Source organism: Akebia trifoliata, chromosome 7 (assembly GCF_017979445.1).
Source record: "Akebia trifoliata isolate Shusen 1 chromosome 7, ASM1797944v1, whole genome shotgun sequence".
In the NCBI taxonomy this organism is placed as follows: Eukaryota; Viridiplantae; Streptophyta; class Magnoliopsida; order Ranunculales; family Lardizabalaceae; genus Akebia; species Akebia trifoliata.
In genome coordinates, this window is record NC_141381.1 from 7,964,213 (window position 1) to 7,978,946 (window position 14,734).

Below are 14,734 nucleotides of genomic sequence, written 5' to 3' on the forward strand. Positions count from 1 at the left end.
ATAACTACTAAAATTGTTGGAACAAGTGTTATAATGTTGGGATTATAAATTGAGCCAAACTTACGTAATCTTTGAGGAGTGTGTTTCAACCTTTAATTGGGGGTATGAAAAATAATTTAAGAAATTGAAGTGTGATAAGTAAAAGTTGGGGTGCCAATAGCAACTCTAAAAGAATAACAAAGGGTTTAGGGGGAAATTTTTTGAAACAGCTATCCTTCAAAACTTCGTTAAACGATCTCCTTGGTATTACACGTGGCGTCCTCAAGGAGGAATCTAAAATATTAATAAAAGTAGGGGCGTGAAATAAATACATAAAGCCACGGAGGGTTCCTCTAAAATTCGAAGACGAACGCAGGGTTAGTGGCGTTGCCCTGTTTATTAGTGTTTACAGAACATGAGCGATTGAGACTTGAGAGAGAGACCCAATTTTCCTTCAAAACTTATTGAAGAAGAAGAAAGAAGTAAAGAGAAAAAAAGACGTTCGTCCATATTCTTCATCCCCAAACCCTAACACACAGAGCTTCCTTGCTTTCTTCAATGGCCATATTCTCTCACAGAGGAGGCGAAAACGAAGATGAAGAAGAAATTTCTGAAGAAGACGATGCTTTTGATGAAGACATGGAAGCCCTTAGAAGGGCTTGTATGTTAACTGGAACAAACCCTAATCAAATCAAAGAAACCCTTCCCACCGATACAACCATTGCGACTAATTCGGATTCTGAAGGTGGCAGTGATGAATCAGATGATCTTGAATTGGCTCGAAGTATTCGACAGAGATTTGCGCCCCGCCCTTTGGATGATAATCAGCCTTTAGTTTTGAAACCTCTGAGTTTTCTCCCGCCAATTGCTTCGGACGAGGATGATGAAGATGATTTTGAAACACTTCGTGCCATTGAGAGGAGGTTCTCAAAATTCGATTCGGGTAAGTGTTGTTCAGTTTTAATGTTTTGTTTAAATTTTAGAGTTTGATTCAATGTGCACAACAGAGTAGATAGAAATTTGGTGCTATTGTGTTTCTATTCGCTTTTTTGTTGCTTCTATAAGATTATTTGGTGTATAAATTGACTGAATTTGTGTAATACATGTTGTTGGCTACTGTGTTGATTTGTTCAAATGGTTTTCAAAATGGAATATTAATAGATTTTTTTTTTCTTTTTAAATTAAAAAAAATGGCAAGTCATCTCGGTCTGGGAGGCAATCGAGTATCACTTTTTATTATTATTTGATGATCTGTTTATTATATTATGTTATATTTTTTTTTGTTGATGGGTAAGCTGGATTTGAACCCACAACCTCAAAGTTGCTTTACAATGTGTCAAACCAACTGAACTATGGGTCTAAGCCCAAATCACCCATCACATTGACTCGTTTGAGATGAAGGGAAAAACATCTATTGCAATGGATCTCAAATATATTTCCTAGAGTTAGAGGTTTAGTTGTGGAGTTGCAGTAAAGAATCTTCTTAGGGGTTGGGGAGTAAATGTGGTAATACTTTAGGAGACCAAATTGGAAATGATATTGAAGAAGGGAATTAGTGCAAATATGAAGGAAAAAAGATTTTGTTGATTCAAGTTACTGGCACTGTGGATGTTGAGTAGAAGATTGATGATCTGGGACAACAATATTCTAGGAATTGAGGGGTTAGCATTTTCTCTTTACATTCGATGTAGATGTAAGGAACAAACCTTTAATTGGTGCTAACAACGGTCTACAAACCCACGGACAAGAATATGATGAATCAGTTCAAGGAAGAACTTGTTGATATAACGAACTTCTATGACTTGCCTTGGGGCATCAGAGGAGCTTCTCTTTCTAAAAGCAAGATGGTGGCAAACTGACGAGTAACATGAAAAAGTCTTGGGAATTTGTTGCTATGCTGATGGTAGCAAGATCTTCCCAAATGTGGCTATGCTGAGATCAACTTCTGACCACCTCCTTTTACTAGTAGAATATGGTTAAGGCTTGAGATGTTCTACTCCCTTTCACTTCGAGAAATGTGGCTTTTAGTTTTTATAAGGAGTACTCTATCTTGGAATGTTAGAGGTTGTTTCTAGAGTGTATGAATCAGAAAATGATGGGAGATGTACTCTTTTCCCACAACTTGCTTGAACCTTCCCCTTCAGTCCAAATCATTATGGGACTAGTAGTGCAAGGAGTTGATGGGAGGTTGGTATTTTGGAAGCCTAGTAGTTGTGCAAAGTAGGCAAATTAATTCTTATGAGGAGCACTCTATCCTAGTTTTGGTTTACTAAATATCTATTCTTGTTCTCTCTTATAAAAAATGCTATGTGCACTCGGGAGATTTTTTTTTTTTTTTGGGGGGGGGGGGGGGGGGTGTTCGCTTCACCTGTGCAGGTTTTTTTCCTCCCTGAAAATGTATATACCTAATACCTATATATTTTACTTTAAATTTACATAAGGTTATCGAAAAGATATTATAACTGTGAATTCTTCTATTATAAGGGTTTTAGTCTTTTTGAAACTTTTTTCCACTTCAACTTCTGGAGATTAAATAGATGGTGTGGCATGTCACCTTTGCAAATGAAGTTTCCCAATGTGTATTCCATCTCATTGGAAAAATAATTGCCAATTGAAAGATTCATGATGCAGGACGTGAATGAGTTATCTTGGGATTTTGGCTTTAAGAGGCAGTGTAATGATTATGAAGACAGCTATCCTCATTTACCAACTTTCAAATGTATCCAGGATTAAATGCTTTGGGACGGGACTTGGGACAAAGTTTTCTCTGAGAAGTTTATTTTATAAGATTTTAGCTCAGGGTCACTCCTATTTGAAATTCCTAGTATAAGCTATTTGGAGCCAAAAAATTCCTTCAAAGATTATTTTCTTCACTTAGTCTTCTTCCTTGAATCAGATCCGGATGGCTAGATAACATCTTTAAACATGGCATCATTTTATTGTTGCTTGTGGAAGGCTTGTGGTGAGTCGCTTCATCATGTCTTAATTCATTGTTCATTTACCTCATAGGTTTGATCCAACTTCAAGTCACTTGTTTCAGACATTTGGGTGTTTTCCTCATTTGATTCTTTCCCTGTTCGAAAGTTGGCAATCACATGCCTTTTTTGGGGAGAGAAAGTTGTGTTGGAGCCTTTGGTAGGAGAGGAATAACCGATTATTCAAAGGGAAGGAGCAAATGCTTCTGGAAGTTGTTTTTTGATGTAAGTTGTGTAAGGACTTTAGGGGTATCTTCTTTGAAGATAGAAGTTCAGGTGGGATATGATTTGTAGACTAGGGATTAAGGACCTTTGTTTTGTAGCAGTTGGCATCCTGACTGCCAGTTTTCTTTATAATAATAATATAGTACACATTACACCTTTCAAAAAACTGTGCTATCTATGTTTGGCATCGTATCAGACTGGATTCTAACTATATTTGGATCTCTGAAAATATGTTTTGTTAGTGCTAGGGTTGATTTTAATTGTACGTCCGGTGAATGGTATGGTTATCAGTGAAAGTGCCCCCTCCCCCTCTCATTCAATATATTTGACAAACCTCTCATGTCTTTTCATATCTTAATGCAGATGTCCTGAAAAAGAACACAGAGAACCATTTACATAAGCCTGAGTTGGTTTGTGGCATTGACACACCATCGGAACTTGAAAGTCCTAAAACAAATTTTGTAAACAGAAATTATTCTGGAGCTTTGGGTGAAGAGTTTTCAGATTCTGAAGAAGCTTGTAACAGCCCCAAGCTTTTGGAATCATCTAGTTTTACAGGTCCTGGGAACCAAAACCAGCCATCTGGTTACATTGAGTGGCATCGATCGGAAGATCCTGAGTCATCAACATTGCCACCTAAGTATTCTGGCTTCCTTAAACCTAAGTCTGCGCAGTTGTTTATTGACGCCATTAAAAAGAACAGGTCGTGTCAGAAGTTCATCAGGAGTAAGCTGATACAGATTGAAGCAAGGATTGAGGAGAACAAACAATTAAGGGAACGTATCAAACTTCTTAAGGACTTTCAGGCTTCATGCAAAAGAAAAGCAGGGCGAGCTTTATCCCAAAAGAAGGACGCTCGTGTACAATTGATTTCAGTTCGGAAATCGAGGACTCCTCGGATTTTCAAGGTCATTGTTTATTGATTTTTCTGCGCCAGGTTTTTCTTTTCTAATTATATGAATACGCAATATGTCATTTACTACCTAATTCGTGGCCTTCCATCTTATAGGTCATCTTACTGTTTGACAATCATATATTTTGCTTGCACAAATGTTGTGATCAAATGTATATGCATTTAATAGATTATTATGGGATTCTTCAATATGTATTAGCATGCTTCATTAGTCTTAATTTTATTATTTATTAAATGAGATTGTCTTCAAGCATTCACATCAACAAGAAACTATGTTCCATATAGGAAAATGGAACAACTTTTTTTTTTTTTTCAGTGTTCCTGTCTTTCGTTATTCGAATTATGAACTTTGTGACCCTCACAGTGTTAGTCTTTTGTTACAGCAGTATTATTGCTGAATGCGCAACTGTGGGTGTATAGGTGCTGGCTTTTATGTTTGCAGATTTGGATGTACTGCTTGGCCAACTTGGAATGGTGTCTACCCATTAATAAGTCAAGTGTTAGCATTTTTGTGTGTGTGTGTGTGTCCGCTTTGGTTGCAGCGAAAAGGTCGTAGTGCAACTCTAACTTCTGATGGACTAATCCAGACTGCATTCTCAATTTGACTTCATCAAACCACAGCCATGTAGATCAGAATTCAGCATTGTTTCATAGATATGCCAACTGCTAATTCTGCCTTATCATACTAAATCGGCACTGCTGTAATGAGAGCAGATGTTAATACACTTGAATTAATAGAAGACACGGATTCAGACAGAATTGAATTGAGTAACACAATTTGTTCAGCTGACCCCAAAATTTTGGGGTAAGGCTTTGGTGAGGACGATGACACTAAATTAGCATTGTTGAAATTTTCTAAAAATATAATAAAAGTAACAAACAGCATTGTCGGATATAGATGTCAACTGCTGACTTAGCCGTACCATTTCTACTTATTACCTACTAAGAATCATGGATGACTGTCATTTTGTTTTGTAATTCTTTCTTAAAGACGTAAATTTCGATTCTCTCTGAAATTTTCTGTCTATGCTTGTGCTTTGTGAAGAGGACGTGTTGGTTGGGTGGGACCTGGCCTATATGTAACACATCTAATTGCTTGTTTCATGCACCGTGTGATAATTGAGATAGCATTTATGTTATATGCAGGACAATGACAAGAAGGTTCGTGCCTTGTATCTTGGTCCAATTGAGAATTCTCATGTAGCCAACTATAGGGTGGTGTTGGCAAAATTTCCGCTTTCATTGCGTAGACAACATTGGTCAGAGGCAGCAAAAGAAAATCTTCGAAAGGGAATAAAACAACAATTTCAAGAAATGATGCTTCAGAAGTCATTGGATCTATACAGGTATATTCTGTTATGTGGTGTTATTAAATCTCTTTAGATACAATTTGAGTCCTAGGTTTCAAATCAAATCTCATCCCAAATGATTCAAATCTTATGTACCATTTCTTTAGATGAAAATCATACCTTTTTTGGTGAATCTTATTGTTTGAGAACGACTCAGGATTCAAATCGTATGGTTCTGTCAAATCTTACCATTTGAACAAAATCATTTTAGGAAAACTGCTACCCTGTGCACAGAATGTTGGATGATCGAGAATAGGGTATTTGATGATAAATTGAAGCTCGTTTAATTTGTTGATGAAGTAATAATACATGATTTTGATCTTGCATACAAATTTTTTGTTTGTGCAAGTTTATAGCTGTGTTAAAATTGTATTCTATAGTGCATATTGAGACTGCTATCAAACTTTCTTGTCATTATTTTACACAAATCAGGGCTTATACCCATAGTTCAGTTGGTTTTACACATTGCAAAACAACTTTGAGGTCGTGAGTTCAAGTCCAGCTTATCCATCAAAAAGAAAAAAAAAATATTTTACAAAACTTTGGTCTTTGTAGGAATTATGGAGCATATTATACATTTAAATGGTTTTTGGGATTATATTTCATTTCTGTTAACTCATGAGGTGCTACTTTAGATCCAATCCCAATTTGAGTTGATGAGTCCTACTCTCACAATTATGAAATCTTATCTTTTGAAAACATTGTTTCTCGGGCATAAGTTGCCTGATTCGTATTTCCTTGACAGTGGTTTCGAGGATTCTTTTGGCGATTCAAATGCTTTAGATAACATCATTGCATCAATCACAGATGTTGAGATCACGCCTGAAAATGTTAGATCCTTTTTACCTAAGGTTGACTGGGAGCGGTTGGCGTCCATGTATGTTGTGGGCCGTTCTGGTGCAGAATGTGAAGCAAGGTATACTGTTTACTTCATGATAGTTAGTTTTGATTTTCTTATCTCTTAGATTATGTGCTTGGAAGTGTTCTTTTGAAATAAATTAGGCAAACAGTCACGAGCTAATGACATTCTATTTTGTGGGGAGTGCTTATTTTCATCTGTGCATGCCTTTAACATTGGATACAAAATATTTAATATCATTGTCTTTGAGTTATGTCTCATTATTCTAGAGCTAGATTTTGTTTGTGAAATGCTAAAAAAGGAAGCATCTGACTGCATACATTTTTGAGATCCGCTACCTTGGATGGGACAATGTGAACAGAAACATGCAACTTAATGATTTATGTAGATCTTGTTTAATGCATCACACACTCTATCCATTATTGGCACGCTAAATACTTACGCTGGCACACTAAAACTTAAACATGCTTTGACTTACTATTCATTGATATTAAGTCACTGATTGAAGAAAGAGGTGGTTTGCAATATTGTTAGATGGGATAGGGTTTGTTCTTTGTCGCTAGAGTAGTTGTTGTTCGGGGTTCTCTGTTCTTTCTTTCTTTCTCTTTTTGCTCTGTTTTCTTGTTGTTTTGGGTTGGTCCCCTCGAGCCCCTTGTTTTCTTATCTTTTTCAATATATTTATCTTTATCGATAAAAAAGAAGATGAACAAGGTATATGTATATATGGAATGAAGTTTTCTTGGTTATGCTTTTGGGAAGAATGGTTTGGGCTGGTGGGTGTTGAAATGAGTTCTATGATGACTATTTTTTTTTTAAATGGAAACTTTATTGATAAAGAGGGCAAGCTTTCCTCTCCTCGGGAGAATACACACAAGCTAATCTCTCTCACTACAAACAATATCCCATCTAAAAAAAAATCCTCAACGTAAACTTCTTAAATTTTTTACACCAGAAGAACACCAAACCAAGTATACTTAAAATTTGATCTCTAGAAGAATTTTCCTTTCCTTCAAAAGTACTCCCATTTCTTTCTTTCCATAAGCCCCAACAAATGGCAGAAGGGAATGATTTTCCACAGAATCTTTTCTCTACTAGAAAAAGTTTGAGGACTTCCAACATCTCATAAGAGAAAGAACGGAATGGGGTTGCACCAAACTACTTTAAACTAAGAGAAAAAATGAGACCAAACAACATATGCCAAGTCACAATGGATGAGGAGATGATCCATGGAGTCTGCACTTGCCTTACACAAGCAACAATATTTAACAAAAATATGACCCCTTGACTTAAGAAGATCGACTGTAGGAAGTTTGTTCAAGACTACCAACCACATAAAAATAAGGAAACTATTGTGGGAACCTTTGTCGATGGACCCTAGATTGTATCTTTGGAAATGCTAGGGAAAAAAATGAAGATTCAATCTTTCTATCGTTTTAACTCTACCTTTAAGACTTTGTAGAAAATCCTAGATTTCTTCCCAAAATTCTATCATTATCTGCTTCTCAAAAATTCCATCTTACATTGAGGTTTGATTTGAAGGTTAGAGTAAATGGAATCTTTAGGTTGAAGATGGCTAGTTTTGAAGAAGAAAAGGGTTGAAGATGATTGGTTGAGGAAGAGAAGGGTTGAAAAAAATATCAGTGTTTTTGTCTAGGTTGGGGACTAGGGCTCAAGGTTTGTAGTTTAAAATGGAGATAAAATTGACTGTCTCATTCTGAACTGAGACGACTTGTCTGAGACAACTCGTCTAAGACAACTTAGGCTATGTTTGGATTGAGAGAAGTGGAGAGGAGAAACTCATTAAGAGAAGAGAAGAGAAGGGAAGAGAAGAGGAGAAATTCAATTTCTCTCCACCATGTTTGGATTGACAAGAGAGAACTTGGGACAACTTTGGAATTTTAAAATACCTTAAAAAGAGATCTAGGGGAAGAGTTGGAATTATAAGATATTTTAAAATGGTTTCTCTCCATTTCTCTCCTCTTCTCTCCACTTTTGGAGAGAAAGAAAACTCACCTATTTTTCTCTCTTCTCCTCCAATTATTTTCTCTTCTCTCCCCACTTAACAATCCAAACAAAAGAAATGGAGATAAACTCATTTATTTTCTCTTCCCTTCTCCTCTCCTCTCCATTTCTCTCAATCCAAATGCAGCCCTAGTGTCGTCACGACCGAGATGAGACCAAAATCCGGGACATAAAACCATGATAAGAATACTGCCCACATCGGAACGATAGACTTCTACTGGACATGAACAGACATCGCTATTCAAGTCACTGTTCTTTGTTGCCCATATATTCTTCAACAATTCCTAATGCGAACTAAAATGTGCTAATGTTAGAAACGCATTTTTTGGGATCCACCCAAATAAATAATCATCATCAAAGCCTTATCCCAAAATGCTTGGGGTCGGATGCCCATCTAAATAAGTTAATAAATGTTGTAAGGCAAGGCTTGCTGCTCTCCCATGAGTAAGGCTACTGGTTGCAGTGTACCAAGGGTCGGTGCTCCCTGCCACAGAATGTGGTGATCGGGTATATCTGCCGGTTCTTTGTTCAATTAACATTTCGTACTAGATCTGTAGATTCACACTTTTTTTTGCTGTACAGTTTTCTCCAATGCTGATAGTTGAAATATCTTTATTTGAATAAAACTATTTTTATATTTAATTATTTTTTTTAATCCTATTTCTTTCCCCTAACACAATTCAAGTATGTGCACCTGCTACTTTTATGTGCTGCAGGTGGTTGAACAGTGATGATCCTCTAATCAATCACAATTCGTGGACCAATATCGAAGATAAGAATCTTTTATTTATTCTCCAAAAAAGGGGGCTTTATAACTGGATTGATATTGCAACTACATTAGGAACAAACAGAACCCCGTTTCAGTGCTTGGCTCGTTATCAACGGAGTCTTAATGCTCACATTATGAAACGGGCTTGGACAGAAGATGATGATGTACAACTTCGCACAGCTGTAGAAGCCATCGGTGAACATGATTGGCAGCAAGTTGCTTCTAATTTGGAAGGAAGGACAGGTACCCAGTGTTCTAATAGGTCAGTAGCAATTTTATAGGCATTTTGAATTGCTATTTTATTCTGAGTGAAGGCATTCCATTGACAAAGTAATAAATTATAATGTACCATATGATCAAAGACAAAGTTTTATGTTGTTCAGTTTGTATCAATGCAAGTAAAAAATTGGATACAAGAATGGCATCTAATGGTGTAAGGGTCTAATTTGTTGAAATCTATGGTTAAAGGAATTAGAAAATAGGTTTTATGGTTGGGGTGCTTTTAACAAGTTTGGTAGTAGAAGAAAGAAACCATCAGGGGTTAGCTGAGATGATAAGGGCGACTGGGTTTGCTCCCCAGGTCACACCTTCGAATCTCTATACGCCCCTCCACTTAAAAGTGGCTATATTTAACTGCTGAACACATGCTAGGGTGGTTGGTATGTGCAGCCTGCCAAAGCAAAAAAAAAAAAAAAAAAAAAGAGGTAGTAGAAGTGAGAAGTAATAACGCTGTTTTCAGCGGTTGAAGGGGGTAGTATGAATTCGGGCTTTAGGATTTATATCTGTTTTTTTTTTCACTGGTGTATATTTATTGAGAATAAAAGCAAACATACTAGGTTATTGAAAAGACTAACCTAAAAGAAAAAAAAAAAATATCTACAGACAAAACAGAAGCCAACATCCAGACTAGATCTTCTCGAACTACAAGCAAAATCCTCAAAAAGAGAAGCCATGGAAATTATTGAAAATTTTAAATCAATAGAATAAAATGACATCTTGTAGAAATAACTCATGTTCCTTTGAAAATTCACGTTTCTTTGTAGAGACCCTGAGAAGGCAAATAAAATTAATCTCCACATAATTCTATCTCTAAATGTAAAAGGTTGGCCAGTGTCAAGTCTGGAATAGGGAAATAACTTAAGAGGGATCTCACCAACGAATATCACATAGGGATTGCATAAGTGGAATCACAATGGATGAGAAGGTGATTGATTACCTGATAGCTTTACACATAGAGCAATAGTTTGCTATTAATATCTTATGAGAAATTAGATGATCAATTGTCAAGATCTTATCAGTGTTTTTCTTGGATCGATAAATCGTATCCACGTTGGTGGCCAAAAAAGAAGGAAACTTTCGAAGGAATTCTGGACCCCCAAGCTTTTGATACTCGTTACTTCACCTATATGTTTTGTTTTGTCATGGGTATATGATAGAAATCATAAGATTTCCAATCACATTTTACATTATTATCCTTATTAATACATAAATTTACTTTGATTACATTATTTAAAGTACACTGCTGAATATGCAACATCAATTTTTAGGGTTTCCCAAGTGCAACACTTTGTACCTTTGTTGGAGTCTTAAACCCATACCTGGTTGCAAAACAATTAGAGAGCTTCTGTTGCCACATCTACTTTTGCTAACGCCTCCCCAATATGTGTATTATTTCTTTGGTGATTTACATATGAATTGGGGTGGCGTTAGCAAAAGTTGGCGTGGCAATAGAATCTCTAAACAATAATAACTCTCCATCTACTGCCCTCTTCTAACTATTTCCAACGAACATCTTACACTGTAAGATGTTTTGACAGATCAATTCCTGTTCAGGGAGATGCATGCTTTTCCAATTATTGTATGTGAACTCACATTAGCTCTTTGTTTTCAGTCTGTTTTTCCCCTGTGCAATGAATTTTGTGTTTTATGTGGTTTAAATAATGCAGATGGAAGAAAACCCTTAATCCTGCTAGGGAAAGGGTGGGGAGGTGGACTGTGGAGGAAGACAAACGATTAAAAGTAGCTGTGACGCTTTTCGGGCCCAAAACCTGGAAGAAAATAGCTCAGTTTGTCCCTGGCCGGACCCAAGTTCAATGTAGAGAAAGGTATGAAACCTCTCTGATTATCTTGAGTAAAGTTTTAGACCACTTGATTTGATCACATTTGAGAGGCTTGAATCTGGTGACAGATGGCTCAATGTTCTAGATCCATCTTTGAATCTTGGGGAATGGACAGAAGATGAGGATACCATGTTGAAAGCAGCGATTGCAGAACATGGGCATTGCTGGTCTAAGGTCGCAGCATCTATTCCTCCCCGTACTGATAGTCAGTGCAGGAGGTATGATACATATGTCTTCGCCTTATTGTTGTTGGTTTCTAATTTCGTTGCGTCCTAGAACTTTTGTGTCATTTCAATGCTGATGCTGATGAGGGATGCAACGTGGTTCGGTTTTTATACAAGCCTTGAAGCGAGAACAGAACTAAATTGATTGGTTGTCCATTTTCTTAACCCAGAACCAAACTGCAACTTGTTCCAAACCAAACCAAACCCGCCCAAAGCCATCGGTTTGGTTCGGTTCAGTTCTCTGTTTGAACCGGACCAAGTTGCACCCCTAATGCTGATTACTAAGGTGACCTTTCCTACTCTCTTATTATTTCTTCTGAGTGACTAGGAGGTGGAAGGTCTTGCTTCCACATGAAGTGCCATTGCTCCAAGCAGAGCGGAGGATACAAAAGGCTGCTTTTATGTCCAATTTTGTAGATCGTGAAGAGGAGCGACCTACACTCTGCCCTAGTGATTTTCTTCCCTTACCAGGGACAAATCCCATTTCTGAATCTGAAGGTGGAAACAATAATGGGAAAGAAAAGAAAAAAACACGGTATGCCACTCAAAACACTTACTCTAGATGTTTTGTTGGTTGTAAAGCTTTGACCAATTGATTTTGTGTTTTTGTAAATTGTGTATTGGTGCAGCAGGAAGCCTGAATATAAGCAGCGAAAAGATACAACGGTATCTTGGTAAGCCTTACTTTAACCCAGCCCTTCCTCCATGTGTGCCCCTATGTTACTGGGTTCATTAATATAGTAACAACCCACAAATTGGTACAAACTAAACCAGTTCAAAATTCGGTTCATAATGGGTTCATCAAAAACAGTAAACCCAAGGAATCCCCTTATTTTGGTGAATTTTAGAGATGCCCCCATGGTTTGGTCAATGTTAGAGATAGCCTTTATTTTAGAAATCCCAAGATTTGGTCAAATATTAAAGATACCCTTTGTTTTTAAACTGATGATGTGCCCCTTGACCTTAGTCGATTTCTATGAGATTAACATAAATGACTTAAATATCTGCCATGAACTACCTCTACGAACCTGGTTCGTTCAAGAATGGCGAACCACAAACCGCAATCCCAAATTTGGACTGATTGAACCAATGAACTAGGTAACATAGATGTCTCTGTTAGATGCTTCCATTGCTCTATCTAGTTTGGTTCTTTCATTTTGCATTCCTGGTAAATTTGCTATGTGGAAAGAAACCCTTTTTAGTTACAAAATACTGTTGTCAAACCTGGTTTACCCTTTACTATGCATTTTTTTTTTACTCCCACTCCTTGGAATTGCAGCAACGGCATTGCTAAGAAGAGCTCCAAGAGGTCTAAAAGTGAAGCTGAAGAAGTTTTAAGGATAACAAATGGTGATGATGTTGAGACCATTTGTGAGAATGATTCTGTCTCAAAGAAGAAAGCACATAAGCCACGTTCAAAGAAGAGCAATGATGATGGTGTTGAGACCATTGGTGGGAATGATACTATTTCAAAGAAGGTGGTACGTAAGCCACGTGCAAAGAAGAATAAATGTGCTGAACCAGCATTGGGCAACCAAGATCCTCCATTGTTGCCTGAGCCTTTGACATGCATGACCAATGGTGGTGATGTTGAGACCATTGGTGGGAATGATACTGTTTCAAAGAAGGCACGCAAGCCACGTGCAAAGAAGAATAATAAATCTGCTGAGTCAGCACTGGGCCATCAAGAGCTTCCATTGTTACCTGAGCATTTGACATGCATGACCAATGATGGTGATGTTGAGACCATTGTTGGAAATGGTAGTGTTTCAAAGAAGAAAGCACGCAAGCCACAATCAAAGAAGAATAAACGTGCTGAGTCAGCACCGGGCGACCAAGATCTTCCGTTGTGTCTTGAACCTTTGGCATGTATAACCAATGGTGATGGTGTTGAGTCCTTTATTGGGAATGATGATGTTTCGAAGAGGAAGGCACGCATGTCGTGTGCTAAGAAGAATAAATGTGTTGAACCAGCACTGTGTCACCAAGGTGTTCCATTGTTTCTTCAACCTTCGACATGTATACCCAACGATGATAATGATGAGAGCTTTGCTGGGGTTGATACAAGTTCCAAGAGGAAAAATTTTCATAAGCCACCTTCAAAGAGGAAGAGATGTACTGAATTAGCGCAGGACCATCAAGGGACTTCATCATCTCCTAAACATTTGAAACTTTCAAGGACGACCAACGGTAACAACATTGAGATCCTTGGTGGAGATAATACTACAAAGAAGAGAAAGGCACCCATCTCTCGTTTAAAAAGGGGAACACAGGAGCATCAAGTCTTGGTGACCACATCAAGTTCTTCCAACATGTTAGGAAGTGAATCTATCAAGGAACATCAACCTCATGATGCTAATGGAGTGTCTGTCTTTCTACGGGTTGAAAATGAACATCCTGGGGACGATTTGGTGGAAAAACAGGTTGACAACATGGATACTGGGGAGGATTTAGAACGTAGAACTCTTGATTCCTGTGAAACAGTGAAAGAAGTGAGTACAAATGCAAAAACTAATTGAGTTGCAGATTACGGTAATTGCACAAGCTTTGACCCACATTTGGTATTCATGGTTCTCTTGTATTTGGGTTGCATTTTTCATTGGAGAGAATCGGTCGACTTGCATGAGCATGGCTAATGGTTCTATGGATTGCTTTGAACATCTTCAGTACATTGATAATGTGGAAAAGTCATTAGTGATGGTGTTGGGAATGATGACTTCGTCTAAAGAAGACGATGAAGAATTTTTTGTGATCCATATCAAAGGAGCGAGTCATGAAATTATTTGATATTGGTAAGTTGTTATTTCCGGAATCTAGTGGAAGTGGGTTCTATGTTGGACATGAGTGTCGTCAAAAATTAGAAATTGAATTTATTTTATGATCTGAGTGAGTGAGCTTGATTCTAGATCCGGACTGGCATATTGGGTAGAAGAAATCTGCTTTTAGGTTTTTGAGATGTAATTGTAAATAACAGGTACTAAAATCAAATTTTGTTGGAAGAGAAGATTGCACCTGTGCTAGTTCTTGGATTATGATTTTTTTTTAATATAAGTTTTTTCTATTTCTTTTGCTGTGGTCTTTTTAGTTTTACTTGCAGGGATTTATTTTACAGATGCAATAATTTGTACAAGCACCTTGATATTGAAAACATGGATTTAAATCTCAAGTTTGACGTCTTGTCTGGTTTATGGACGAGACCGAGTTGTCTTAGATGAGTCAGACTTGTACCGGACGAGATAAACCATTTAACTCATTTTATAATTATTTATTTATATTAAAATAATTATAATTTATTTTTT

At 37.2% G+C, this 14,734-nt stretch overlaps 1 protein-coding gene across 2 annotated transcripts; it reads left to right on the forward strand.

The window, feature by feature from the left end:
- The first annotated feature begins 389 nt into the window (after positions 1-389).
- Positions 390-14,501, forward strand: MYB4R1 (myb domain protein 4r1). 2 transcript variants are annotated; one of them, XM_086447319.1, is made up of 10 exons: positions 390-922; positions 3,543-4,087; positions 5,239-5,438; positions 6,187-6,357; positions 9,039-9,353; positions 11,038-11,196; positions 11,280-11,429; positions 11,764-11,970; positions 12,068-12,109; positions 12,715-14,501. In XM_086447319.1, the coding sequence occupies exons 1-10, from the start codon at positions 538-540 to the stop codon at positions 13,952-13,954; spliced, it is 3,414 nt and encodes a 1,137-aa protein (XP_086303445.1). In that variant the 5' UTR covers positions 390-537; the 3' UTR covers positions 13,955-14,501. The 2 variants fall into 2 exon arrangements, with proteins under 2 accessions (XP_086303445.1, XP_086303444.1); XM_086447318.1 differs by having other exon boundaries at positions 391-922; positions 12,065-12,109.
- Positions 14,502-14,734: the final 233 nt, after the last annotated feature.

What these genes read in the sequence shown, in the direction of transcription:
- MYB4R1 (XM_086447318.1), top strand. Translation starts at nt 538, where the DNA reads ATGGCCATATTCTCTCACAGAGGAGGCGAAAACGAAGATGAAGAAGAA. An exon ending in AAAGAAAAGAAAAAAACACG is followed by an intron (nt 11,971 to 12,064) that starts GTATGCCACTCA and finishes GTATTGGTGCAG; the next exon opens with CAGGAAGCCTGAATATAAGC. An exon ending in AAAGATACAACGGTATCTTG is followed by an intron (nt 12,110 to 12,714) that starts GTAAGCCTTACT and finishes TTGGAATTGCAG; the next exon opens with CAACGGCATTGCTAAGAAGA.